Source organism: Tasmannia lanceolata, unplaced genomic scaffold (assembly GCF_043159265.1).
Source record: "Tasmannia lanceolata isolate RefF3 unplaced genomic scaffold, GAP_Taslan_0.1 ptg000005l, whole genome shotgun sequence".
In the NCBI taxonomy this organism is placed as follows: domain Eukaryota; kingdom Viridiplantae; phylum Streptophyta; class Magnoliopsida; order Canellales; family Winteraceae; genus Tasmannia; species Tasmannia lanceolata.
In genome coordinates this window covers 5,673,110-5,699,840 of record NW_027518682.1, presented here as the reverse complement: position 1 = coordinate 5,699,840, position 26,731 = coordinate 5,673,110, and the positions used below count along the sequence as shown (strand labels likewise).

At 40.0% G+C, this 26,731-nt stretch overlaps 3 protein-coding genes across 8 annotated transcripts; 2 read left to right on the top strand and 1 right to left on the bottom strand.

Annotated features, from left to right (window-relative positions):
• The first annotated feature begins 286 nt into the window (after nucleotides 1–286).
• LOC143877232 (RING/U-box superfamily protein) lies at nucleotides 287–3,118 on the top strand. The gene is made up of 2 exons (XM_077379162.1): nucleotides 287–2,151; nucleotides 2,323–3,118. The coding sequence occupies exons 1-2, from the start codon at nucleotides 553–555 to the stop codon at nucleotides 2,839–2,841; spliced, it is 2,118 nt and encodes a 705-aa protein (XP_077235277.1). The 5' UTR covers nucleotides 287–552; the 3' UTR covers nucleotides 2,842–3,118.
• A 10,265-nt stretch (nucleotides 3,119–13,383) lies between these two features.
• On the top strand, nucleotides 13,384–16,823 carry LOC143877230 (aluminum-activated malate transporter 12-like). The gene is made up of 6 exons (XM_077379156.1): nucleotides 13,384–13,967; nucleotides 14,092–14,232; nucleotides 14,478–14,750; nucleotides 14,972–15,090; nucleotides 15,309–15,452; nucleotides 15,866–16,823. The coding sequence occupies exons 1-6, from the start codon at nucleotides 13,688–13,690 to the stop codon at nucleotides 16,502–16,504; spliced, it is 1,596 nt and encodes a 531-aa protein (XP_077235271.1). The 5' UTR covers nucleotides 13,384–13,687; the 3' UTR covers nucleotides 16,505–16,823.
• LOC143877231 (P-loop containing nucleoside triphosphate hydrolases superfamily protein) lies at nucleotides 14,410–24,249 on the bottom strand. 6 transcript variants are annotated; one of them, XR_013250578.1, is made up of 10 exons: nucleotides 23,839–24,247; nucleotides 23,532–23,636; nucleotides 22,765–22,842; nucleotides 22,371–22,518; nucleotides 22,167–22,237; nucleotides 18,403–18,499; nucleotides 17,642–17,847; nucleotides 17,153–17,424; nucleotides 16,913–17,064; nucleotides 14,410–14,791 (listed from the first exon to the last, which is right to left on the bottom strand). XR_013250578.1 is itself a non-coding variant. In XM_077379159.1 (9 exons), the coding sequence occupies exons 1-8, from the start codon at nucleotides 23,998–24,000 to the stop codon at nucleotides 17,161–17,163; spliced, it is 1,113 nt and encodes a 370-aa protein (XP_077235274.1). In that variant the 5' UTR covers nucleotides 24,001–24,249; the 3' UTR covers nucleotides 15,711–17,064; nucleotides 17,153–17,160. The 6 variants fall into 6 exon arrangements, 4 of the variants coding, with proteins under 4 accessions (XP_077235274.1, XP_077235275.1, XP_077235276.1 ...); XR_013250579.1 differs by lacking the exon at nucleotides 14,410–14,791 and adding an exon at nucleotides 15,714–16,414; XM_077379159.1 differs by lacking the exon at nucleotides 14,410–14,791 and having other exon boundaries at nucleotides 15,711–17,064; nucleotides 22,371–22,500; nucleotides 23,839–24,249.
• Between the last annotated feature and the right edge of the window lie 2,482 nt (nucleotides 24,250–26,731).

Here is a 26,731-nt window from a genome sequence, read left to right as displayed (position 1 = left end):
CGCCATAATATTTGGTCCTGAAAACGATGTCGCACTGACGCTAAATCCAGATCTCTCTAAAATAAAACTCTAGATCTTTTAGAGATGGGATTTGCTAGCATCCATTGCAGAAGGCATTTTGTGGATGGTCTGTTGCATGTGAGTGCAGCCACCTCATGAATGAAGACCAAAATCATCTGAAAAGTGAGCCTGTGTCACGCAGCAGACCATCCGCGAAATCCCTTCTGAGATGGACGATAGCAAATCCCAGTCATGAGAATATTTGGGAATTTTCAAGCATTATAATTAGGGCTCAGCTCCTTCGCATTTTCCAATTGTCTCAGCCAAATTCCCAAATCAGCTTTGAAAAAAGACGAAGAAAAGTACAAAAAAAGGTTAATCGATTTACATATCTTTATGCAATTCAATCCTAACTTCATCCGAATCGGTAAGTTTTTTAGCTCGTTCTTCGTTTGATTAACTTAATTTCCCTTTCTCAATTCTCTGTGGAGATTCTTGATTTTGATTACTACTTTTCTTTTTTAATTTCTTCCCAATTTTCATTACTCTTTAATGGGTTGCACTGTAAGAGAAAAATCGATCCGAAACAATAGAAAACTCCGATCATCAATAAAGCCTGATGATAACAATCTATTAGATCGATCTTCAACCCTAGGATCGGCCCCGAAGCCTACAAATCATTCGGACGCTGCCAATGATGGGGAGAAGGATGGAAGAAACCCTAACCCTAACCCTAATTTCGATGAGAGCGGTTGGGGGTACTGCACTGAAGATCAATTAGAAGAATTGCTATTAAAGAATTTAGAATTTTTATATAATGAAGCTATTTCTAAGCTTGTATCTCTTGGGTACGATGAAGAAATTGCCCTCAAGTCAATACTTAGGAATGGTCATTGCTATGGAGGTATGGACGTGCTCACGAATATCATGCACAATGCGATTGCGTATATGAGTAATGGTGGTTGTGATAGTGGGAATTCGGATGAACCCGAATTGGCTTTCAATGATTTGAGGCAATTGGAAGAGTACTCATTGGCGGGCATGGTTTGTTTGCTTCAGCAGGTTAGGCCCCAGTTAAGTAAAGGGGATGCCATGTGGTGTCTACTCATGAGCGATCTCCATGTCGGCCGAGCGAGCACCATGGAAATCCCTGTACTGCCTCCTGGTGGGAGTAGCAAGGATGAAAGTGTAAGCTCCAATGTGGGTAGTGTGCCTGGGCTTTGTAAATTTCACGCGGGTTGGGGTTTTGGAGGAGCTGATTTGCCTGCTAATGGGTTGTCGTATGATGCTGCTCCAATGAATTTCTCTCCTATTCTTACGAGCGATATTGAGTGTCCGAAGAGATTCAATTTGTCTCCATCGATGAAGTCTCTTTTGAAAAGGAATGTTGCTATGTTTGCAGCCGGGTTCAGGGCAAATTCGAAGGCAATTGTACAGTCACAGTCACATGCTTGCCCGAGTACTTCATCAACCAATGAGCCTCCTCTGATGATCACCTCGGGGTCAGACATTTCGCCCGAGCAAAATGAGGAGCCAAAAGATTCTCAGAACTCAGATTTGGTGAGCTCGATATTGGATAGCTTGGGTGACATGAGCATTGAAGAGAAATCGGATGGGGTGTCCGATCCAAAGAACGAGATGATATTGAATCTTATGCAGCAAATTAGGGAGCTTGAGGAACAAGTTAAGGAACGGAGGGAGTGGGCTCATCAGAAAGCAATGCAAGCTGCCAGAAAGCTAAGCAACGATCTCTCTGAACTGAAGATTTTGAGAATGGAGAGGGAGGAGACCCTACGGCTAAAGAAAGGTAAGCAATCTCTCGAGGATACGACCATGAAGAGGCTCTCTGAGATGGAAAATGCTCTGAGGAAAGCAAGTGGTCAGGTTGACCGTGCGAATGCAGCTGTTAGAAGGCTTGAGACAGAGAATGCAGAAATCAGGGCAGAGATGGAAGCTTGCAAATTGAGTGCATCAGAGTCTGCTACAACTTGTTTGGAAGTTGCAAAGAGGGAGAAGAAGTGCCTTAAGAAACTTTTGGCTTGGGAGAAGCAGAAAGCTAAATTGCAGGAGGAGGTTGCTGAGGAAAAACAAAAGATAGCACAGTTACAACAACAGATACAGCTTGTCACGGAGGCACAAAAAGAAGCTGAGGTTTGTGACACAAAAACGTAACTATATGTTTTCCATTCCTTTTTATTTGAGGCTGCATTTTTCCCTTGGCTTCAAATCTTATGTAGGTTGATAAGTCAACAAACTAGACTTTCCCTTTGGAATTATTGTATCCCAGAAAATCCTTATATATGTGGTGTTGGTTGATTTCAGATAAAGTGGAAACTGGAAGTGAAGGCTAAAGAGCTAGCCATAGCACAAGTAGAGGAGGAACGAAGAGCCAAGGAAGCAGCCGAAGCTTCAGTTAAAAGAAGGCAGAAAGTGTTGCGTCGTAAGTTAGAGGTAGACTTCCAGCGGCATAAGGATGACATCCAAAGACTAGAACAGGAACTCTCCCGCCTCAAAGCTTCTGCAGAATTGACTCAACTGAACGTCCCATCAAATACTTTATCTGCCGGAGATACAGATACAACAAAAACACCAAAGGAAACAAATGCAAGGATCCTTTATGAATTGCATAAACTACAAGAATCGTCACAAAAAGAAGCGAGCCATGGTAGGGAATGCCTAATTTGCATGAAGGATGAAGTTTCAATTGTTTTCCTTCCATGTGCACATCAGGTTCTTTGCATCAATTGCAATGAGGACCATGAGAAGAAGGGCAAAACTAGTTGCCCATGTTGTAGTATCCGGATTGAACAGAGAATCCATGTTTACGGTGCAAGTTCATAGTTTCCAGTTGAATGATCGGCAGCTATGCGGTGGTGAGCCATGGATCAGTAAGACTAGCCGTGAAAGAAACTCATATCCAAGTTATAGTCATTGGTTTTTCTGGCTTTGTTGTTTTCGTGTCAGTACAGAACATGCCTAGTGTGCATGAGCATCATTGCCGTAAATAAATGATAGTTTCTGTCTCAGATTCATGCTATTACTTTTGATAGCTACAATGGCTGTTGGTAAATAAAACTGGTCTTGCAATTAGCCTTATATTGCAGATCCTTTTTTCATAGCTTGATATTTGTTTCTCATATCTACTTTCATAATTTTTTTTGAAAGACTAATTTTTGAACAAAAAGATATCTGCCAAATACTTTCATATTTGGTTTACATTACTTGTTAGAGAAACTGTTGATGCAGATGATGACAGAAGTGCAATATAAGTTATATATTCTGATGGCATCATAACAGTATTTGCGAACAGATGGATGATGTATAGATGGGTTTGTTCTTGTCACGTTGAACATTTTCTTGATTCATATTACACCTTTTATTACCATAATAGGAATTAGAACTTTGTGACATATATCAATGAAGTTCTGCCACAATAAAAATTAACTCAAAAATCCGGTTCTGTGAATGGCTCATTTCATTTTATATGCAGCAAGGTGAAGCACACCTAACATAAGTTAATGGTCTTCATCTACTATTAACTATCATTTCTCATCGGTTAAGTGTATGCAATTTTTTTGGTGAAGGTTTTGGTAACTGGTCTATGGAAGCCATTCCAGTCGCCTCTCCCTGGTTCACTGTTTAATGATCAATCTTGGCTATATTTTTTTGTATCAATTTATCGTCAATTTTGTGTTGTCTACTGAGTATTCTTTTTAGTGGCCTAGTGCACCTATTGATGGAGCTTTGTATGGCGGATCTCTTTCTTACTTGAATTTTGTTTTCATTATGTTTCCATCATCAGGGAAAGTTTTTTTGACTCTGCCATCATTTTCTCTTTCTTTCCTTACATCTTACCCTCTTGTTGCTTCTCTTCTCATTTAGATTGGTTGTTTCACATTGAGTTGATGTTGCTTTTTTACCTTAATCAGTACCTACTACCTATCCATAATGTTGAAACTTTGTGCTCACTTAGTGTTGGTTTCTCTCCTAAACTTAAGGCCCTTAGAAAAAGCCGATGAAGTGAATCAAAGAGACGTCGACCAACTTTGCAACTAGAAAAATGCCACATTCAATTTGAACCAGCAGAGAGAGTGTCTCTCAATAATATAAAACTGGACTTGACATGATTCACTAACTGTGCTTTTCTAGGAAGTCTATCTAAAGGTGGAAAACATGCACTATATAGTTTGTGCAAGAGGATGCCAATGCAGGTGAAGGCGCGAAAGCATTATGCTAGTGTTGCCTAAGAGGGTCGTAAAATCAGAATTGGGTCGGGGGTGGGGGGGTGGGGGGTGGTGCTGGCGCAAGACTGATTTGTCACTTTAAAAAATCAGAATGGCTTCGTAAAATGTTAACAAAGGAGTAGGGGTTATTAGTTGGAACGGGAATTAAGCAACTCCCAATTATTAACAACTAGCTAGCGGAAAGTGTAATGGGGGAAGCGAATCAACAACAAAGGGCAGAGTTAAAAACAGAACTTGAGGATATCATTCGGCGCGAGGAAATCTCCTGGAGCCAGAAATCCGTGCTGTGTGGCTAAAAGAAGGGGACAATAATACGAAATTCTTCCATCGAATGGCGAGTGCTAGGAGGCGGACGAATAAGATCAATTGTCTTTGGGTGGAGGAGTCTCTGGTGGAAGAACCGGATCGCATCAAGGAGATCATTGTGGAGTACTACAAGAAGCTCTACTCAAAGTCTGATTCTTGGAGGCCGAAAATTAATGGAATCCAATTCAAGACTCTATCTGCCGATAGGAAGGAATGGTTGGAACGTGTCTTTACATTGGAAGAAATTGAAGAGGCCCTGAAAGACCTTAAAAAGGATAAAGCACCTGGCCCGGATGGTTTTCCGGCTGCATTCTATGTGCAACATTGGGATGTTATAAAAAAGGATGTGGCGGACTTCATGGCTGAATTCTACGAGAGAGGTGTAATCAATAAGGAGGCCAATACTACCTTCATTACACTTATTCCTAAGATCGACGGAGCAGTTGAAATCACGGATTTCCGTCCTATCAGTTTGATCCACGGTTTGTATAAGTTGCTGTCCAAGATATTGGCTCGTAGATTATCTTTTGTCATGGGGGACATTACATATAAATTCCAAGGTGCCTTCGTCAACAATAGCCAAATCCTCGACGGAATTCTTATCGCTAACGAAGTGCTAGATTCTTCAAAATGTAAGGGTTTGAACGGATTAATTGTGCGGGTGGACTTGGAAAAGGCATATGACCATGTCGACTGGGGATTTCTTGATTACGTGTTGGGAAGGATGAGCGACGGCGTATGTGGATGAAGGGGTGCATCTCGTCTATATCTTTCTCTATACTAATTAATGGATCTCCGGCAGGGTTTTTCCAAAGCTCCCGTGGTTTAAGACAGGGAGACCTGTTATCACCATACTTATTCATCATGATCACTGAAGCGTTAAGCCTCCTCATATCTTGTGCTGAATTGAAGGGCCTCAAACCATGCTCAAATGTCTCCTCAATATCTCATCTTCAATTTGCTGATGACACCATCTTATTATTGGAGGATGGACCTGAGCAGATAGTTAATATCGGAAGAATTTGTGGTGGTTCGAGATTATATCGGGACTGAAGATTAACTTCAAAAAAAGCGCGGTGGCAGGTATCAATATGGACCCGGGTCGTATTAATGAATATGCCTCAGTGATGGGTTGTTTGCATGTTGATTTACCTATTAAATACCTGGGGTTACCCCTGGGTTTCGGTATTCCAAAAGCATCGCTGTGGGATTCTGTTGTGGAAAGGGTGGAGAAAAAGCTTAGCACTTGGAAAAAACAATACTTATCCTTTGGGGGAAGAATCACCCTCATCAAGGTGGCCCTGAGCAATATGCCGGGGTACTTTATGTCAATCTTTAGAATTCCGGTTAAGATCGCTAGAAGAATTGAAAAGCTTCAGAGAGATTTTCTTTGGGAAGGAAAGGAGCAGGGAAATAGATTGAAGCACTTATTGAAGTGGGAAAAGGTCTATAGAGCTCGTTGGAATGGGGGGCTAGGCATTGGAAAGATTAGGTGCGTAATAAAGCCCTACTTTGTAAATGGCTGTGGAGATTTGGGGTGGAGAAGGAAGTGCTATGGCACCAATTAATAAAAGGAAAATACGGTTGTAGTTGGGGAGAATGGAATTGCAACAGTGCAGTGGCGGGGAAGGGCTCAAAAGCATGGAAATCTATCACCTCTGCGCGGGATCAATTCCACAGAAACGTCAGATTTAAAGTGGGTATCGGCACCAAGGTTAGATTCTGGTGTGATCTATGGTGTGGGGAGCGTCTTCTATTGGAGGAATATCTGAATCTGTTCCGATTGGCCGTTAATCCAAATGCGGCAATTGCTGACTATGTGGTGCGTGATTCTGGCTCCTCTAAAATATTCTGATTCTGGGATATCAGAATGCGTCGGAATTTAAAAGATGATGAAATCATCCATTTTGAAAACTTATTGAGCACCTTGTCAAAATGTTACTTATCTCCTTTCCGCGAGGACGAGTGGATATGGATCCCTGATGCTGATGGAGTATTCTCGGTTCGCTCCTTCTTTAAAACGATGAATGAAGGCAGTGGCAATCAATCTAAGAAGGCACGTGTATGGCTCACGACGGTCCCTCGTAGAGTTGCTGCATTTGCGTGGACCGTGGTATCTGATTGTATTAACACTTGTGAAAGATTGAAAAGAAGGGGAATCCAGATGGCGAGTAGGTGCGTCTTCTTATGCAATAAGGTGAAGGAATGCATCGATCATCTATTTATTTGGTGCCCGTATGCTTATAGCTTGTGAATGGCCATCATGAGATCGTTTGGATGTTGTTGGGTGTTCCAAGGAAGCATAAGCGATATAGTGCTGAATTGGCGTGGTAGTCTTAATGGTTGTCTGGATCAATCTTTATGGAAGGCAATCCCTATAGCTGTAATGTGAAACTTATGGAGGGAGAGGAACAACCAGATCTTCCTAAACAAAAGTAGGGGATTCTATCATATCGCGTTAGAAGTAAAACTTTCACTGATTGCTTGGATAAAGGCTAAGGGTGGACTTGCCTATCCGGTTAGCATCATCCTTAGGAACTGGAATCAGGTGATGTCGGAAAAAAAAAAGCAATTCCTGTATTAAACCTATGTGGTCCCCTCCCCCCTTCGGATGGCTAAAGCTTAATTTCGACGGTAGTTCGTTAGGCAATCCGGGATTGGCGGGCTTTGGCGGGATAATTAGAGACCCGGATGGTAGAACCATAATGACGTACGTGAGTTCGGCGGGGATTTGCGACGCAAATGAAGCTGAAGCGAAGGGCCTCCTATTTGGGATTAAAGTGGTTTGCAATGAACAATCTTGGGCCGCTGATGGTCGAGGGCGATTGAAGCAATGTCATCGCATGGGCACAAGGGAGATGTGGCGGTCCGTGGCGTCTATATCAGATTATAGATGAAATCAGAGATTTGATTCGGGTTTTAAAACCGTTGCTTAACCACAAGCACCGATCTGCAAACTCAAACGCAGATGCTTTGGCTAAGGCGGGAGTTTTCTTAACGGAGCCAAGGGTAGTATACCCTTCTGCGGATGAGAATTCGATGTAATTCTTTTTTATTTTTGGGGCCATTTGGTGCCCATGCACTCTGTACTGTTTCAACTTGTGGGACATCTTGTCCCCTGATTTCTAATAAAATTTGTGACCTTTAAAAAAAAAAAACTAGCTAGCTGTCCAAGAACACTATGGTTGTCATCTGAAATTGAGCTGCTAGCCATAGGAGTTTTCGGAATTTGGAACTGAACATTAGCTCCATTTTGAGGAGTTTTGAAACTTTCAGCATGATCAATTTTAATGTGTTCATTAGGGTCCATTGACTCCCTTCTATCATTTCCTATCTGGCTATCTGCATTACATTGGCAGTACTGTGATCTTTATTGAGCCGTTGCTGAACCATTATGTAAATTTATTCTTGATCTTCTTTTTGGTTGATGTTATTATGGATCACATATTAATCTGTTTGAGAATGTGGTATCCATGATCAACATGTTTGTTTTATGTAAACACAGTTATTGCATGATGTGTTTAAGAATCTTTACCATGTCTCTCTTGAGATTGGGCATCATGATCAGGGCTGGGACTTGCTAGTCAATTGGTTGAAACCTTGGTTGGAGATATGTGTAGGATGGCAGTTCTCTATCCTTGGGAGGAGGCAGGTCAGTGGTGTAATCTAACTATACGATTTTCTGTACTCTCGCTTGAGTTGTACAATTGAATCTTAAGGGTGTAGAGTTTGATGAGTGATTAGGTGTCTAAGTGGTGTTGGAGTTGGTCGTGGGAGCACATCTTTAGCTTTGATTTGATTGAGTTGGGTTTCTCAATTTCATGTTGGTTGTATTGAGTACTTTCTTGGTTGTCCCCTTGATACATGTTTCCTACAATTGGTTTGATCAAATTTTGTAGGGGCAATAGGCAGATATGGGTGAAGTCGGTTATGTCTGTGTTCCATTTTCACTGGGGTTGGTAATTCTTTAATATGATGCATCTGGACATTAACCATTATTGTGGCGAAGGCAGAGGCATTTGGATTAGGTCTTCATTTTCATCGTTTTAATTGATGTCGTGTTTGATTAAGGTAGAGGGTTGCTTTGCCATTTAAAAGGTTTGGCATATTTAGAGCAGTCTTTGACACTTGTTCTAAATGTTCATTTAGGGTTTCTCACAAACAGATGCAAATCCTTTTGTTGATGAGCTGGATAACAGGGGCAGTTCTCAGTCTGGGAATCTACAATGGATAGGTCAGTTAATATTACCTTCTCACTATACATCCCTATACAAACACTTGTTCTAAATGGATTTCACGTAGTATTTCTCAGAAACATTTGGGCAGTTCCTCAGTGTAAGAATCTATTTTTTTTCTTGAAACGGTAATGGATTTTATTTAACGAAAAAAAAACGAGTACAGGGGACAAGATGTCCCCGAGGATGGGTCATTGAAGATCTCAAACAAAATTAAGAGACAATTAATTTTGCACAATTCCTTCCACTAATTCTGCTTCCCCAATGACAGTGTCATCACGCACCACACCGTTCTTGGCCAAGTTATCTGCCATCACATTCGCAGATCTCCTTCTATCAGTGCAAGAATCTATAGAGCATGTCTATCATTTTCCTTTTGGCAGTCCCGAATCGTTATTTGTTTAATATTTTCCCACTTACGCATGCATACATGAGAACATTTAGACATTCCCCTAGTACTTTGGTGGCAGTAGTATGGACTAGCATTGAGTTGATAGTCGTATGGACTACTTGCATTGAGTTTGAAACTATACCCGGAACCAATTTTTATATATGGATTGAGACATGGGAATTTGTGTCAGTGTACACGAGTCTTATTTTCTTTTTCTTTTTTGTTTCCTATATCATTTTATTTTCCTACAAGGATACCTTTTCACTTGATAATGAATGTTTGAAGAAAAGAGGCTGGATGAGGGGCTGTAGTAATTGTATGGACCTAGAGGCTGCTGGTAGTGTGAGGTGAAGGAGGAAGATACAGCTAAAATAGAAAAAGGGAATGAAAAGGGTTGGCTGACGGTTCAAAGAAGGAAAAGGAGAAATGAGTTTATGAATCACCAAAGGAGATTCTCGAGATGGGGGGATGGGGAGTGCAAATGCAAAGACTGGAGGTACATGAACTTTAGCTATAGGGTTTGGTGATTCTCGAGATGGGGGGATGGGGAATGCAAATACAAAGACTGGAGGTACATGAACTTTAGCTATAGGGTTGGTGCAAAAGCTGTTATAGGGAGTGGTGAATCAATGTTGATGGGGGGATAAGATCGACCAACAAGAGAGCACTTATTCCATCTTGGGCTCATGAAACACAAAGCGGGATATAAGAGATGAATGCAGTTAGGCGTCAAAGGAGGCCTACAGAGAGGTTGCTTTGATGAAGGCTGCTGGAAGGAAAAGCTTGCAAAACATCAGAAGGAGATATTTGGTGGGGGCTAATGAGGAGGCCTTTACTAGAAAGCGATTGTATTTGGAAGGATGTGGTATTGGGTCTTATGAAGATGGAATGGGAGATCACTAATATTGTGTGATGAATGCAGCATAGATGTTTCATGGGAAACATGACAAATATTACTATTATGGGTGAGAAATAATGCCTGATGGATGCGAGGAATGATCGGAGGATGAAGGTTGAACCCACAAGGAGAGGGAGATTAAAGATGATGTGTGGAAAGGTATTGGCTCGGCCTTAGCGAACCCACTTATTGTGTGGGTGGGGCACGAAGTCGAATATGTCAAGAGGGGGCATGTGGCAGAGGGACAATGTCTATCATCATGGGGCCCAGTACAGAGAGATTTGGTTGTTTATAGGGCACTGATCATGGGCTGTGGGATAAATGGGAAAGTTAGTGACACAATTCGGTTGTTTGGAGAGATGGTTGATGCAAAGATTAGCCCAAATTCAATCACCTTCATTGGGCTCTTGAGTAGCTACAACCATGTTGGTTTGGTAGAAGGCATGATAATAAAACATTGAGCTGTAGCCTAAGGCTTAGGCAAGTAGGTTCTGTGTTCTTTTAGCTAATATATTGCTTCACCTGAGAGGTGGAATGGGAGCAATAGGCTGAGAAAATATGTTAGAAAGAGTGGATTTTCATTACATTAGCTATAGATTGAGAGTCAATTTGCAAACCAGGTGTAGCATTTGCTTCATTGATTGGGCTGGTTGATCATAACCCAAAATTGCACTGTCTAATGACCTGGATTGATGGATGTATATGGAAAATTGTTATAAAAACCATCTAATATCCCACATTGCGGACCAACAAGTAGCTGAAAATAATTCGAGCATAAAATTTTACAATGAAAATTTTTACCTCCGTAAACTTTTACAACCCCATCTGTATAGGCTCTGTTTCCTTCGAAGTAAAATGGGTGTAAAACAAGTTTTACGCTCATTTTCACTCTAAAATATGTGTAAAATTTGTTTTATGCCCATTTTACATCGTGGAAAGAAATGGAGCCTTTTAAGTCCCAAGACGAACCAAGCTGAATTGATACATCTACTATGTCATAGTTAGCAAAATGCCGTTTTAAATGGTGTTTTTTTTTTTTTTTTTTTTCCCGAAAGAGAAACGTGTTTTAAAGGTTTGCCATTTAGTACTCTGTTTCTAACTTTTACATTAAGATGCATTTTAAACGTATTAAATGCATTTTTGGCCAACTTTCAAACTTTACACACCATAGTAAGGGCTTTGCTAGCGTCCATCGCAAAAGGCATTTCGCGGATGGTCTGTTGCATCGGAACGCAGTCACACAGGCTCACTTTTCAGCAGATTTTGTCTTCATTCATGAGGTGGCTGCTATCAGATGCAACAGACCATCCGCGAAATGCCTTTTTGCGATGGATGCTAGCAAATCCCATTTGGAAATTACAAAATTTTAACACATTTTTTTTGTGTATCGGTATATTTAACCAATAGCATATTTTTTTTTGAAATAGGTTAACCAATAGCATATTAAACTCGAATTTTTCTATTCTCTCCTATTTTTTTGCCAAATCACATCTTACTATGGACCGTAGTCACACAACCATGGTTTTAAATTTCGACTGAAATCCGAAATTTCGGATTTCGGTGGGGACCAAAACCGAGATTTACCGAAATTTCATTTTTTGCCATTTACTGAATTTCGGTAATTTCGATTAGATGCCATTATTTATTTTTTAAAAAACTATTACAAAATTTCGGCCGAAATTTTGGAATTTCAGTCCGGAATTTCGAACCAAATTACTAAATTTCAGACTGAAATTTTGGATTTTGCTGAAACTTCGGTTTTCGGTGGGTCCGAAACGGTTACCGAAACCGAAATTTTACACCATGCACACAACTATGCCCCTAACTGCAACCACCCGAATTTGTCATTCCGATGAACCCGAACCCCTTGGCTCGAACACCGCAACACAAGGCACTCGTTCTTGCCACTTGTCTACGGTTGGACCCAACACATGGCAAAACATGGGCTTCATAACTTTCCTATGGAATACACGGGTTTTGACTAGCAATTACATCACATTGAAGCGTCTAAATCTAGCGATTTCTTAGACTGTGAGCATGGCTGGTAGGAAAACCACCGCCATAGTTCTCATACATGTGAAATGTAGTACAACCATAACACCTTTTTTTGATCTAGTAGTAGAGAATACAGTTGTGGGGTTTGAAGCAGAAAGCCTCGTGACTTTGGCATGTTGCCTTTAGAGTATTTCTAATACAAATATCAGGCCGTATAGTTGGAGAAATTAATGCCTAGAAAAAAATAGTAACAACTCATTTGCCATGCATAAATGAGGGAGATTAGTTTCTTTCAAACCAGCAATTTGATATATTTAGGGCGATGACCGCCCCCCCTTAGGATAATGCGCCCCACTTTTAACGTGATTTGACATAAAAAAAAGTGTTAAAGTTTGCCCACAATTCACGTTACAAGGGGGCGGATGATCCTACAGGAGAAAGACAAACAACTGGGAAAGTTGAACTTTGATTTCCCTTAATTAAGGAATGCTATTCCTCCATTTTTTTTAAAATTACAAATAGATTATCAGTCCATGGATTTAGTAACTGATTGACAAAAGATGCACATAAGTAAATGGAAAGTATTATTAAAAAACCCATGCAAGTAAATTATAAAAACATCCATATACAAAATATGAAAACATCCTTTCCATCTTATACATTTGCTAGGGAGTTTCACCAAAAGGCATTTGGCTGCTTACTTTTTCATGAGAGAACAGCCACACAAGCTCACTTTTCAGAAGATTTTGTCTTATTCATTTAAGAGGTGCAGTTCTATCTTGCAAAAGTCAGCCAAACAATCCCTTTCCGTGAAATTCCTGGTCCACTTTGCATGAGAAACCAGGCCACAGGCTCACTTTTTAGTAGATTTTGTCTTGTTCATTTAATTCATCTGAAGCGGCTATTCTCTCGTGCAAAAGTGAGCTGCTAAAGGCCTTTCCGCGAAATTGCTTGGGATTTTATTTTATTTTTTTGTTGGGTCGGTAAGGTAAGTTGGGGTTTAGGCAAGGACCCCACCAGAATTTTATTGTTTTTGCTTCGGATTTCACTAGGCAATTTCACGGAATGCCATTTCGCAGCTCACTTTTGCAGGAGAGAAACACCATCTAGCAACAGATTGTCTTATTCATTTTATTCATCTGAGGTGGCTGTTCTTTCCTGAGAAATATAAAACTTTAAACGGGGTGCATGTGAATGAAACAATGAAAGCATACGTGGTGTCTTACTCAATTGGAAAAAACGGGAAGATCTCTGATTGACTTTGAGAAAGGGATGCACAACAGGTTTTGGTCTGCGTGAGAACCCACTTACCTACCAAAAGAGAAAGGAAGAAAGGGATGCACAACAGTCCAAACGGACCCCACAAGCTAATCTCAATTTATTTAAGAGAATGGCCATGTTCTCCCTCATAATTTCATTAGTACTTCTTATTTAGCAAGCACTCATTAAGACCCATATCATATCTATTATACTAAGTACTAATTTCTAAGACCCTTGTCATCTAAAGTTCTAAACTACACTAAGGTTGGTGTCATTGTTCCTATTTTCATTTCCTTTCCTGTTTCTTTAAGAAAGCCTCTTCTTGTGATCTGAGGTTAGTGTCCTTAGCAGTGCTCCCATGGCTGGAAACCAAGTTTTTGGTGAAGGCGAGGGCGCGGAAACGAATGCTCAAAGGGGAGTTTTTATCAGAAGGGTGGGAAGATTTCCAAAATCTGTGGGACAAAGGATATGGGAAGTGGGCAGGGAAGACCCGCGACGAGTAATTCACTCACTGAAAGTTGGTCTGGCCTTGACACTTGTTTCCCTGTTGTACCTTATGGAGCCTTTGTTTCAAGGAGTTGGACAGAATGCAATTTGGGCTGTCATGACTGTGGTTGTTGTGCTTGAATTCACTGCTGGTGAGAGTTTGTGTGAGATGGTTCTAGTTAAGTGTAGATCAATATAGCAAACCTTATATAAGAATGATGAGTTTACATAACTTGATTATCATTGCTGATTTTTTTTTCCCATTGGTTATATTAGGTGCAACTCTATGCAAGGGATTGAATAGAGGTGTAGGGACGCTTTGTGCGGGTTCCTTGGCATTTTTTATTGAGTTTATCGCGCAGGAATCAGGCAAAGTATTTCGTGCAGTCTTCATTGGAGCTTCAGTCTTTCTAGTTGGTATTATTCTCGTTTTTAGTTTAGCATTTCAATTCTTTTGTTTCCCAAGAAGAGGCTCTAAAATCACTTGAAAATGAAATGATAATTGCTTTGTGAATGCTTCTATTATATCTAGAAGTAGCAAAGTTGGCATTTAATTAATGGCAACTCTCTCTCTTTCTCTATAGCTATTTGAACTTCATCTCCAATCTTTTCTTTGGCATAAAAAAAAATTAATGTTGTTTCTTTTGTTTTTGGTTTTGTAGGAGCTATAGCCACATATCTGAGGTTTTTCCCTAACTTAAAGAAGAATTACGATTATGGTATCGTTATTTTTCTTCTAACCTTCAATCTGATAACGGTATCGAGCTTCCGTGTCCATAATGTGTTAAAAATCGCTCATGAGCGTCTCTACACCATAGCCATTGGTTGTGGTATTTGCCTTTTCATGACTCTTTTGGTTTTTCCAAATTGGTCCGGCGAAGATCTCCATAATTCAATGGTATTCAAGCTCGAAGCATTGGCAAGTTCAGTTGAAGGTAAGTGAATCGTAGTTGTGTAGAAATGTCACCATTTATTCCTGCCATCATGATGATTTATGTGTAAAATAAAATAAATTCTCTATGTCAAATACTTCTATGTGAGTGTAGATAAAGTAAATTCTTTATATCAAATACTTCTGTACTTTCATTCCATGGCTATTACATTCATCACTACCATTATCAGAAAATTTACTAATTCATAGACATTCACATAACAGCTTGCGTCAAAGGATATTTTCATGATGCGGATATTGAACTCATTGGATGTGAATCGTTTAAGGATCAAAAAAGGAGTTATAAAAATGTTCTAGACTCCAAATCCATGGAAGAAACCTTAGTAAGTTCTCTTCTTTTACTTGATTACTGAGAATTCATGGGCCTGCTTATTGTTGAACATGATAATACATTAAAAAAGTTACATCTTGTTGGATTTTTCATCTTCTTTTGCTCTACATTTCTCTAGTTCAATGTTAATTAGTCGTGGCTGAAAGGGTGACTTGTAAAGGATGATTATAATGACAGCAACCATGATAATGCTTATTCTAAATTGTTCAGGCAATTTTTGCAAGCTGGGAGCCAAGACATTCAAGACACTGTCATAGATATCCATGGCAACAATATGTGAAATTTGGATCTGTTCTGCGCTATTTTGGCTACACTGTAGTAGCTCTACATGGCTGTCTAGAATCTGAAATCCAGGTATATTACAGATATTCTTCATTTTTTCAAAACCTTGGCATTTTCACCATCTTGTTATTGTGTTTATTGTGATGTTAAATGGCATTGAAACATTAAGGCCATGTTTGTTCTGGATATTGAGAATTGATTTTGAATCTAAAGCTGATTATTAGAGAACCAAAAGATTCTCTAGCTGTATTGATTCAGTATTTGAATATGAGGCTTCCAGAACCATCATATTGGATAATTTCTCCATATTATACTTCTAAGACTTCCTACCAATTGTGACAATATATGGATATGATAGCTGGGTTTCATTAAGAAACATATATTCATCGTTTTACTTTACAAAAGTTCTTGCTTGAAGAATTTATCTCATAGTATTCAAGTACATGAATTTTGATCCCCTATGGTTATCTGGGTGACTGTTCTAGGCTCCACGATCGGTTCGAGCACTCTTTAGAGATCCTTGCGTCCGGGTTGCCGGAGAAGTGGCGAAGGTTCTACTAGAACTTGCAGATAGTATCAGGAATCGGCGCCTTTGCTTTCCGGATGTACTCTCTGATAAGCTCCATGAAGCTTTGCGTGACCTCAATGCAGCCTTCAAATCCCAACCCCGACTCTTCCTAGGCTCCAACCAGGCACATGCCACTAGCATGCTGGTTGCAGCTGCCGCAGCTGCTGAACGAAAAGTAGACAAGGAACATGGTGTCTCCTTATCTTCCGTAAAGACTGATTCTTCGGCATTGATTGAGTGGAAACGGCGAAGCAAAAGAAGCATTGACCAATGCAAAGATTCTGATCGAAAAATGTTAAGGCCGACATTGAGTAAGATCGCAATTACTAGTCTTGAATTCTCCGAGGCACTCCCATTTGCCGCATTTGCTTCCTTGCTACTGGAGATGGTGGCGAGGCTCGATGTAGTTATTGAGGAAGTTGAAGAATTGGGGAGGAAAGCATGCTTTAGAGAGTTCACTGAGAAACTAGATATTAAAATTCAAGGGAATTGTCAGAAGAATGCCGAGCGCCCCTTGAAACCACCAATCAATTTGGTTTCCCACGCCATAGAGTGAGGTATATTGGGCACTCATGCATTTTCACATGGATGGATTATAAGAAAGGGTTTCACTTCTTTTAGATGTAAGATTGGATTTAGGAAGCAAAGTATTGTATTATCCTTCTTTTGTTAATCGGGGGAGGTTGTCCTCTACCCTTTTGATTGGTGGGTGTGATGGGACCCCCTCTAATTAATATGTTAATTACTAATTAGTAAAAGTGCAGTATTGAGTATTACTATCAAACTCTTTTTTAATTGAGGAACTTGTATATGTGAAATCAAAATCCTAAAAATAGCATTAACTTTATTATATTAAACGTCTAAGATGAGAAGCTTCACATGTATATTTCTAGAGAAACTTCACATGTATATAAAATTCCATACTACAATGTCCAATTGAGAAGCTTCACCTGGGCCCACTCACCTGATATCAGCATGATCGGGAGTCATCATCAGGGAGGCTCCACCTTTTGGATGACATAACATGAAAACCATTCTGATCGAACATTATAGCCATTCGATCGAAGAACTTGAATGTACACTGCTGCTCTGGGATGCATATTGCTGACCCTATACCTGTCACAATAAGGCATTCATGAAATCTACACCCTTTTTCTTCTTTTTTTTCTTTTCTGTTTACTAAAACATGTTGCTTCTATGGCACCTGTTGTATTATATAATGGATTCTTGAGCAGTTACTGGAACAGGATCTAAAGTATAATGGCCAAGTCTCCCAGTCCGATAAAGGTTGAGCAACTTTGTAGCAACCCTCTTATGTCCATCTTCACCTGAGTCTAAAGGCAGTCTGAAAGCCTCATGCAAGGCCATCAATTGAGCTTTGATTAACCCAACCATTTCCTCTTCATTTTCCATGTTCCCTGTGAAGGACAAAACAGTCTCGAAAAGGGTTCGACGGACAGCCCTTACAATAAAATCCTGGTACAAATATACAAATGAAGGCCAATTCTAAATGTAACAAGGGTGAGAAAAACTGAAAGCTCGTCCATTAGCAAAGTCTATTTCATCATTCAAAGAGGTCCAGTTTGGAGAAACTTCTCAGAAGCAAAATGAGTGATGAATTAAGTAGCGCTATTAGTGCATAAATTAAGAATCAATTCACTAAAATAGCTGATAGAACAACAACTCTTATTACCTGTGTGTGATCTGTGGAATACTGCTTCCGCCTTCTCTTGTCTGAGTTGGAACTACTCAAGACTTTGTCCTCGTGGTTCATGGATAACCTGTCATCCTCCTTGGTGTTCAACTTCTCCCAACGTTTGTATTCATCACTCGAGTTGAGTATAGATAGAAAGTATTTGGCAAGTTCACATTCCCCAGTTAACCAATCCTGAACTGCTCCTGTATTTCAGAAGGGAACTAAAAATGTTATGAATATGCATGGGTGCACTCAAAATGTGTGTGGCAAATTATATAGCAAAACAAATAAATGACTTTAAATATCAAAGCAATGCAACCAAATATAGAACCGAGACTAAAACAAGTCCACACACACACCATTTTCTCCTCTCAGGAGATGGTAAGTTCTTGAATAAAATTTCACTTGAATTTTACACTTTAACTTGAAACTTGAAACAATTTTTGAAGTTTCATATATACACCTTTAGTGTGTATTTGGAAGGACATATTAGAGAGAAGGAAGATCAACTGAACTAAATGCACATAAACTAATGAAGTAATACCATGTTGGTACTATCTTGAGTGGTAGACACAAAGTTCAAATATATTGCATGATCTGCACTTTTGACAGCAAGCCCAAAAATTGTCAACCATTATGAGAGTCAAACCATGTATGACAACAGTATAGCATGCAATACAAAAAACAAATATGCCATGTTAAGCATGAATGCTTGCATACATGCAGAAAGGCAGATAAATTTCTAGGCAGAATGTTACCTGTTAATGCCAGTTTGGAACCCATCTCGATATCAAAAATTTCAGGAGCTAAAACACCCGGCGTGTCCAGAACATATATATTGGGATGGCTTGCAATCTGAAAGGAAAACCAACTATTTTAATCTGTTTCGGAAGAAATGGCAATGCGGTCACAAAGGCTATGCTAATGATCACAATTGTACCACTTCATTAACTGATCACATGAGGTAAGAACAGAAGTGTTACTTCATCCCTTTATTTAATTGTTTTGGTGTGTATGCAAATTCAATAAAACTATTCTATGATCTCCACTCTTCAGGACTTCAAATTCAGAAAGAAAATTGAAATAGCTTCACTTTTCTAAACGAGCAAGACACATTGGTTGTTGAAGAAGACCAACCACCTACAAACATAACCAGGAGTTTCCAAATCTGTAACGATTGGGAAACTTCCTGGAGTGTTTCATATCCATTTCAATCCACTACCTTTCTTAATGCCAAGAAACTAATGATAGTATCATTGCTGAAGCTAAATTTATACTAAGGAAATAGGAACTGCACTCCTATGTAACATGGGATTTCGTGTATCAGTGTCAGACAAACACAAGGTATCACACATGGCGATCCTTGCACAACATGGTGACACGTCCATACAGTTATATATTGATATTACAAAATATATTATTAGATAAATATTAGTACATAAAAGAAAGTATATTATCTAAATAAAGACATTTTTTAACACAGAGTATCGAGACAATGACGGCTCATAGGCACTGCCATGGACCCAATATACAACTTTTTTCTCCTAAGCAGAAGTTACAGAACTAATATGCCTGAATTTATGATGCCCAAGATGCCATAAGAAAACACAATTCCGCTACCATATTGAATTCTGCAAGCATACAGTAACAACAAATTTCTTGCAGAAGATTGGGAGAAAACAAAATAAAGTGAATAATAAGGAATGAAATTAAATTTGATTACCGTATATTTAGTAAAGTAGGAATGGCATCCTGCCACTTCACTCTAGCATGAATATAGTACATAACTTTTATCACTGTCTAAAATATCCCCAATTCCACCAAAAAAAAGAACCCCAAATTCTTCTTACCCATTTCCAATGGATGAAAATATGATTCCTCTACTCCTCTGCTTCTTTACGCAACACGGATCCTACTCGCCAAGCAGATCTTCTTCTTCAACGAGTCCAAGGTGGTAATCCTTTCCAACAGCATCGTCTAACCAAGACCTTGGACTCTAGAAGCTGAGGCTTTCTATATCCTTCTCCAAATCTTCATTGGCCGCTGACCTTCTTTTACAAAAGAAAAAAAAAAAAAAAACATTTCTAAAAACCACCTGAGAGTTCATTGGCCAAAATCTCTGACTGTCTTCCACTTGAGGCACAAAAATCTTTTCAAGAATACAAAGAAGATCAAGAATCCTTGAGGTTCTCGAAAAGCACCCACCCTCTCACATACTCTTTCATAACAATCCAAAATCTCCATCCTCTGTCCATAAAAATCTCTAGAGGCTTGGAAAAGCATGGCAAAGAGAGAAACTAGCTAACTTTATGTACATCCAAAAACTAATAATCCAACCGTCACTAAACCTAAAATCTAACAAAAACTCAGATTTGACATTTCACTGGAAAACCATGCCTCCGAGCCTCTAGCTACCTCTCCTACTCTTGCCTTTCAAAGAGCTCGCCCCTTTCATGGTTGTTGATGCACCCCATAGATCCCTTCTTTGTAACTGACAAAACAACTCAAATACCTTATTCTCTTACCCATCAAATTCCAAACCCTACACTGTTCCCGACTACAATAGAGCTTGCTTCCGAGCATCTATCCACCTCTCTGACTCTTGCCTTTCAAAGAGCTTGACCCTTTCATGGTTGTTGATGCACCCCCTAGATCCCTTATTTGTAACTGGTGAAGCAACTCAAATACCGTGTTCCCTTTCCCATCAAATTCTACCCCGTACAGTGTCCCGAACTACAATGCATTTTCAATCTGCAAGGCACTAGTTGTAAGCTGAATCTGTGCCTGCTCCTGGGGATCAGAAAATTGTATAAACTAAGGGAAGTACTTAAAGCTTGACTCATTCATGATGATGACTTATCCTCTACAGGTCTCCGATTCTCATCAAGTATAATGATGAGTTCCTCAGATGAACTACTCACTCCATTGGGGTTTGGATCACAGTTCTCCCACGCCCTGCACGGCTATCAATATCCGACAAATGGAATTCTAATTAACCATTCTCATCAGAAAAAAGGGAATTACAGAAATCAGCACATCAGGGTGATGCGAGGCTGGGATACCCGTTAAGAAGTTTTTTTTTTTTTTTTTGAAAGTTAACTTTTATTAATAACAAAACAGTACAAGCAGGTAGGGACAAGATGTCCCCAGAAAAGAAAAAATTACAATGTTTTCACAGGAGGCCTTCAATACCCTACTCGATTTGAATTACGAATCGAGTATCGGGTAGATGTGCCCCATCTTTAGCCAGGACATCCGCTACAGTGTTTGCCGTTCTCCGACGATGTTGCAGTAATGGATGATCCTCCCGCACTAAATCCCGAATTTCATTGAGTATTTGGTGGAGCCGCCAGGGCCCACCTCCCAAGTTCTTTGCGCATCCAATTACATTGGTAGAGTCACCTTCGATGATCAATGGTCCCACATTATGGCTCACATACCATTGCAATCCAACTAAGAGGGCTTTCGCCTCGGCCTCATTAGCATCACAGATCCCAGCAGGACCCGAGAAAGTCATGATGGAGTGTCCGTCCGAATTCCGAAGTATTCCGCCTATACCAGCTTTGCCAGGATTCCCCAAAGAGCTGCCGTCAAAATTTAACTTAAACCAACCCTCCGGTGGTGGTTCCCATCTCGGTGCAATTTGGGGGGATATCTTCATCTCCTTAGCAACTATGCCCCATTCTCTAAGGATCATGCCCACCGTGTATGGAATTCTGCCCGATCAGCGGGCCCAGGCAATAGTTGAGAGCTTCACATCCAACAATATGTGTCTCCCATCCGAGATGGGAACCAGCAATAGGGTTCCCATCTCGGTGCAATTTGGGGGGGGGGGGGGGGGGGGATATCTTCATCTCCTTAGCAACTATGCCCCATTCTCTAAGGATCATGCCCACCGTGTATGGAATTCCGCCCCATTGGCGAGAAGTTAAGTGAAATTTTTTATCACCACCATGTTATTTCCTATGTAGCATGCCATGAAGATATGAGGCTGAGAAACCAGAGTGACAATCAGAATATACCTGTGGTACTGACTGCAACTCACAGAAAGATACGGCCATCAGCCTCTCACCATCAGCATCTGGCAGTTCTTGGGAACCATACAACTTGTAAACCAGAACTACTTGGCATTAACAGTTATATCAATGCAAGTTGAGACATTTGATCTGAATCACAGGTAGACACTCTCGTGAACGAGTGACACTTCGTCTAATTGCCAATAGCTAGAGGGACTTTCCAATCTTCAGAAAATTCCAAAACCCCCCAAAACAATTATTTTCAGAATGTTACAAGCACTCGTTTTTGTGTTAACAAAATATAGATGTACTATGGCCATATGTTTAATTTTGTTGGAGATTCAAGAGCAATCTTCACGAAAAAAAAACTAAAGCAAAATAACGTGGTAGTTGTTTGCACAGATTATCGGACTCCAATTGCTTAGTACAAGAAACTAGTAATAATAGATATGATTAGATGGAGGATAGCAGGTGATAATCAAAGAGTCAAAAGAAGAAAACATCACCTTAAAACTGCTAATGTCTTTAGTCTCTCCAGGCAATGGAGTCACTACTGCATGCTTCAGCTTTCCCTTCTCTTGAATCAGTATACATATTATATAAGGGAATCAGCATGCCGATAATATAAGGGGGTTCCATGAGATCAAATATTATTCAGAAAGTATTTGGGTCAGAGTTTTTTTGTAGCATAGAAAACATGAGACAGATACCTGCCGCACTGATCCGTCCAATTTGGTGTAAAGAGTTGGCAATAGCTGACTTGCCAACATTGGGAATTCCAGCCAGCATTACTGTTGCAGTATAATTAGACTGACCAACCTTTAATTCTCGGATTCGTGCCTGCAGAAAACGTAGAAACTGTACAAAGCAAGCATCTATCAGACAGAAAAAGCAATCAAAGTTTTAAGCAACTTATTAAAATACTTAAAGTGCATTTGGGAATATATTCCAGTTGTGAACCATATTAGACAAGTTCTTTCTACATGCCTAGTCTCTACATAAAATAAAAATATTTTCCAAGGAGACATGCCACATGATACCAACACAAAGAGCTGATGGATAAAGGAAAGCCTTCAGACACAGGTATTCGAACTAGCAAATTACCTCCTTGATATTATCTTTGTTGTGGGAATTGACCCCGTAACATATACAGTTATGTTCCTCAAAATGCTTTATCCACTTCTGTAAGCATGTGAGTAGCCAGCAAACAATACTCAGTACTCTGGCAGTGGGTTCCAGCTAAAGCAAACTCTGATAAGCATTAAAATCAATGGGGCTGATCTCCACTGGGATAGAAATCCTTGGATAAGCTGTTCCTGGGATTGGCTACCCTGCTTGTATAGTATATACCTTATCAAGCCTATCCAACACAAAAATAAACCTTGATTTCTATCACCACAGAGAACAGGCCCGGTAAGTAGAGCCAAAATCAATATCGACAAGCCACTTCTATTAGGCCCTGTTCATTTAATATTATGAGAACCAATTGTAACTCAAATACCAATAATTGGACTCAAAATTAAGTTTAATTTTGATTCCGATAATCGGTATTTGTTACAATCGGTTGTCAGAATCTTAAACGGACAGGGCTTTAGTAGTTATGAAACATTTAATGATTGTAATGCCAGCTAACTCATTAAGAACTCTTTATTCCACAAACTTTGCAATCTAATCCTTTCTTAGCGGGCACATTATAAAATACAAAGAACAAACCAAAGGGTAATTAGAGTGAGCAATCTGCCGACCAACCCATGATAAAAAAAAATGCAACAATCCATACTAAAACAAATTAATGCATTGCCTATGAATTTGACGTACAGAACAAATTGCTTCACCGAAAAAAAAAAGAAACTTGGAAAGAATAGGATTACCAGAGTCTGAGCACGATCTGCAAGGTCTATCTTGTTCAAGACTATCATACGCTTGGATGAAGATGGAAAGCGGCACCCGTATTCATATGCAGATGAAAAGGGTATCTGCATAAATATAGAATAAAAAAAAAAGGAAACCTCGAATAAACTATAACCCAATTCTGTCAGGAATTTCATCAAACAGAGAGAGCAATGAAGTATTTGGTTAAGCTACAGAAAGCCGTACTGTGTTTGTTTCTGAAAATAGCCTTAAATGTAGTATGGAAAGGAAAGGAAAGGAAGAGGAGAAATGGGGGAGGGGCATTACCCGAGAGTCTCTGATTTCGAGGGTAAAATCGACCATAGGAATTCGGTCGAGAATGGCGCGAGAGGTTGCTGCCATGTGAGGAGTGAACCATCCCCACCCTTCCTTTGCCGCTGCCTCCTTAACGGCCGCACCCACTCGCCTGCCCAATGCTGCTGTCGCCATTGGCGGGAAATTTTTAAAGGAGATTGGAGAATTTTGGGTACACCAAACACCCCCGTCAACTCATCTACACCCGCTCTTCAATTCAATGTGTACAAGGTAGATCAATACTAATTAAGATCTCGCCTGTAGTCGGTCCACCAGAAAACCTTCTATAGTCCACCAACCAAAAACATAGTAGGGCCACATTGTTTTGATGATACAAAGCATTCATTTGATGGGCTTGACATAGATGGAATGCGCCCAAAAAATGACCTCCATAAGATCATCCTAACCCTTCATTTGTGGACGGACTGTTAACTGAGGGGGTCTACCTTAAACCATGGTTTTAAATTTCGGTCGGCTGAAATTACTGACTTATTCGAAACCGAAATTTCGTGCAAAATTTGGTATTAGCGCACGAAATCCCCGATTTTGGAACAAAATTTGGATTAAAATGTTCGAAATTGTTTGACGGAATAAAAAAAATTATTTTAATATAAATTTCGACGAGATTCCTAAAATTTTCAAAATTTAGAACAAAATTTGGTAAATTTCAGGAATTTCGGTTTCGGTGCCATTTCGTTTTAGTCCTCACCGAAATCCAAAATTTCAGTCCGAAATTTAAACCATGCCCTATACACAACAAAAAGTCAGGAGGGGTAATTGATGAGTTGAAACTACAAGTTTATCGTTTAATGTATCAAAAAGTTGAGAGGGCGTAACTGTATTTTTTCCAAAAAATAATTATGCCAGCTCGGATCAACGGCGTGTCAATGGACCGAGCCGGTCTGTTGGATCCAAAAGGATCTGAACGTTAATGGATAGGATCTGGGCATACTAGTTGGGATCCGAACCGTGTCTATTAGATCAGTATTGTCAGGTTCGAAATTATTTCGAGATTTTGCTAGGGACCTTCTGAGAAGCCTTCTCTCTCATGCAACAGCCCAGGTGCGAAATACCATCGGAGAAAACATTCTGCCGGCAGGCTGTTGCATGAGAGAGCATAGGCTCAGATTTTGTCTTATTCATTTAACTCATCTGAGGTGTTTAGTCTCTCATGCAATAACCCATGTGTGAAATGCCTTCTGGGAGCAAATCCCTTTATTGTGAATAAAGGGTAGTGATTTGAAAATTATAAAAAAGGTGTTGTCAGGTGAGAGAAGATGACTTTTAGGACAAATATACCCCTCCTACCTCTTTTTTCCCTCCACCTTTTTCACCTATCCCTATACACTTATTACCTTCTCACCTACCACCTTCTTCTTCCTCAAGGCTTTTCTAACGTGGAAAACTCCATGAGAGGGTTTCGAAGGTTGCCATTTACCTACCACCTTCTTCTTCCTCAAGGCTTCATGGAAGGTTTTTGAAGCTTGTCATTGCCATTGTAGTTTTGGAAAAAAACTCCATTGCAAACGTTTCCAAGCTCCATTACCATTGTAGTGTTGAAAAAAAAAAACACCATTTGCAACGTGATAAAGCTCCATTGCCATTGTACTTTTGGTAAAAAGCCCATTGCCAACGTGATATAGCTCCATTGCCATTGTAGTTTGGAAAAAAATCTCCATTGCTTATTTGGGTGATAAACATAGCTTCGGTTAGGTTTAACATCTTTTCTTCATGTTTTCATTTTTGTGTGTTTTGGTTTTTTCACCCTATTTATGAGACTCTTTGTTTGGTTGCCATGTTTATCTTGACCTTTCTCTATCTCTCTCTATGTATACAATCATGTCTGGTTACATGTTAGAACCTAGTGGTTCCGGGGTATAAAATGTGGTTCCCTAGTGGTTCCGGGGTAGAAAATGTGGTTCCCTAGTGGTTCTGAGGTATAAAATTTGGTTCTGTAGTGGTTCTGGGGTATAAAATGTGGTTCCGTAGTGGTTCCGGGGTATAAAGTGTGGTTCCCTAGTGGTTCCGGGGTATAAAATGTGGTTCACTAGTGGTTGTTGTGTATAAAATATGGTTCCCCTAGTGGTTACGGGGTATAAAATGTGGTTCCCTGGTGGTTCCGGGGTAGAAAATGTGGTTCCCTAGTCGTTCCGAGGTATAAAATGTGGTTCCGTAGTGGTTCCGGGGTATAAAATGTGGTTCTGGGGTATAAAATGTGGTTCACTAGTGGTTGTTGTGTATAAAATGTGGTTCCCTAGTGGTTATGGGGTATAAAATGTGGTTCCCTAATGGTTCCGGGGTATAAAATGTTGTTCCATAGTGGTTCCGGAGTAGAAAATGTGGTTCCCTAATGGTTCCGGGATATAAAATGTTGTTCCATAGTGGTTCCAGAGTAGAAAATATGGTTCCCTAGTAGTTCCGAGGTATAAAATGTGGTTCCCTAATGGTTCCGGGGTATAAAATGTGGTTCCCTAGTGGTTTCGAGGTATAAAATGTGGTTCCGTAGTGGTTCCGGGGTAGAAAATGTGGTTCCATAGTGGTTCCTGGGCATAAAATGTAGTTCCCTAGTGGTTCCGAGGTAGAAAATGTGCTTCCCTAGTGGTTTCGGGGTATAAAATGTGGTTCCCCAGTGGTTCTGGGGTATAAAATGTGGTTCCCTAGTGGTTCCGGGGTAGAAAATGTGGTTCCGTAGTGGTTGCGGGTTATAAAATGTGGTTCCTTAGTGGTTCCGGAGTAGAAAATGTGGTTCCCTAGTGGTTCCGAGGTATAAAATGTGGTTCCCTAGTGGTTCCCGGGTATAAAATGTGGTTCCCTAGTGGTTCCGATGTATAAAATGTGGTTCCCTAGTGCTTCTGAGGTATAAAAT

What these genes read in the sequence shown, in the direction of transcription:
- LOC143877231 (XM_077379158.1), bottom strand. Translation starts at nt 24,000, where the DNA reads ATGGCGACAGCAGCATTGGGCAGGCGAGTGGGTGCGGCCGTTAAGGAG. An exon ending in TCGAAATCAGAGACTCTCGG is followed by an intron (nt 23,637 to 23,838) that starts GTAATGCCCCTC and finishes ATATTTATGCAG; the next exon opens with ATACCCTTTTCATCTGCATA. An exon ending in TTCCAAACTGGCATTAACAG is followed by an intron (nt 17,848 to 18,402) that starts GTAACATTCTGC and finishes TCTGAAATACAG; the next exon opens with GAGCAGTTCAGGATTGGTTA.
- LOC143877232 (XM_077379162.1), top strand. Translation starts at nt 553, where the DNA reads ATGGGTTGCACTGTAAGAGAAAAATCGATCCGAAACAATAGAAAACTC. An exon ending in AGGCACAAAAAGAAGCTGAG is followed by an intron (nt 2,152 to 2,322) that starts GTTTGTGACACA and finishes GGTTGATTTCAG; the next exon opens with ATAAAGTGGAAACTGGAAGT.
- LOC143877230 (XM_077379156.1), top strand. Translation starts at nt 13,688, where the DNA reads ATGGCTGGAAACCAAGTTTTTGGTGAAGGCGAGGGCGCGGAAACGAAT. An exon ending in ATTGGCAAGTTCAGTTGAAG is followed by an intron (nt 14,751 to 14,971) that starts GTAAGTGAATCG and finishes TTCACATAACAG; the next exon opens with CTTGCGTCAAAGGATATTTT. An exon ending in GTCTAGAATCTGAAATCCAG is followed by an intron (nt 15,453 to 15,865) that starts GTATATTACAGA and finishes TGACTGTTCTAG; the next exon opens with GCTCCACGATCGGTTCGAGC.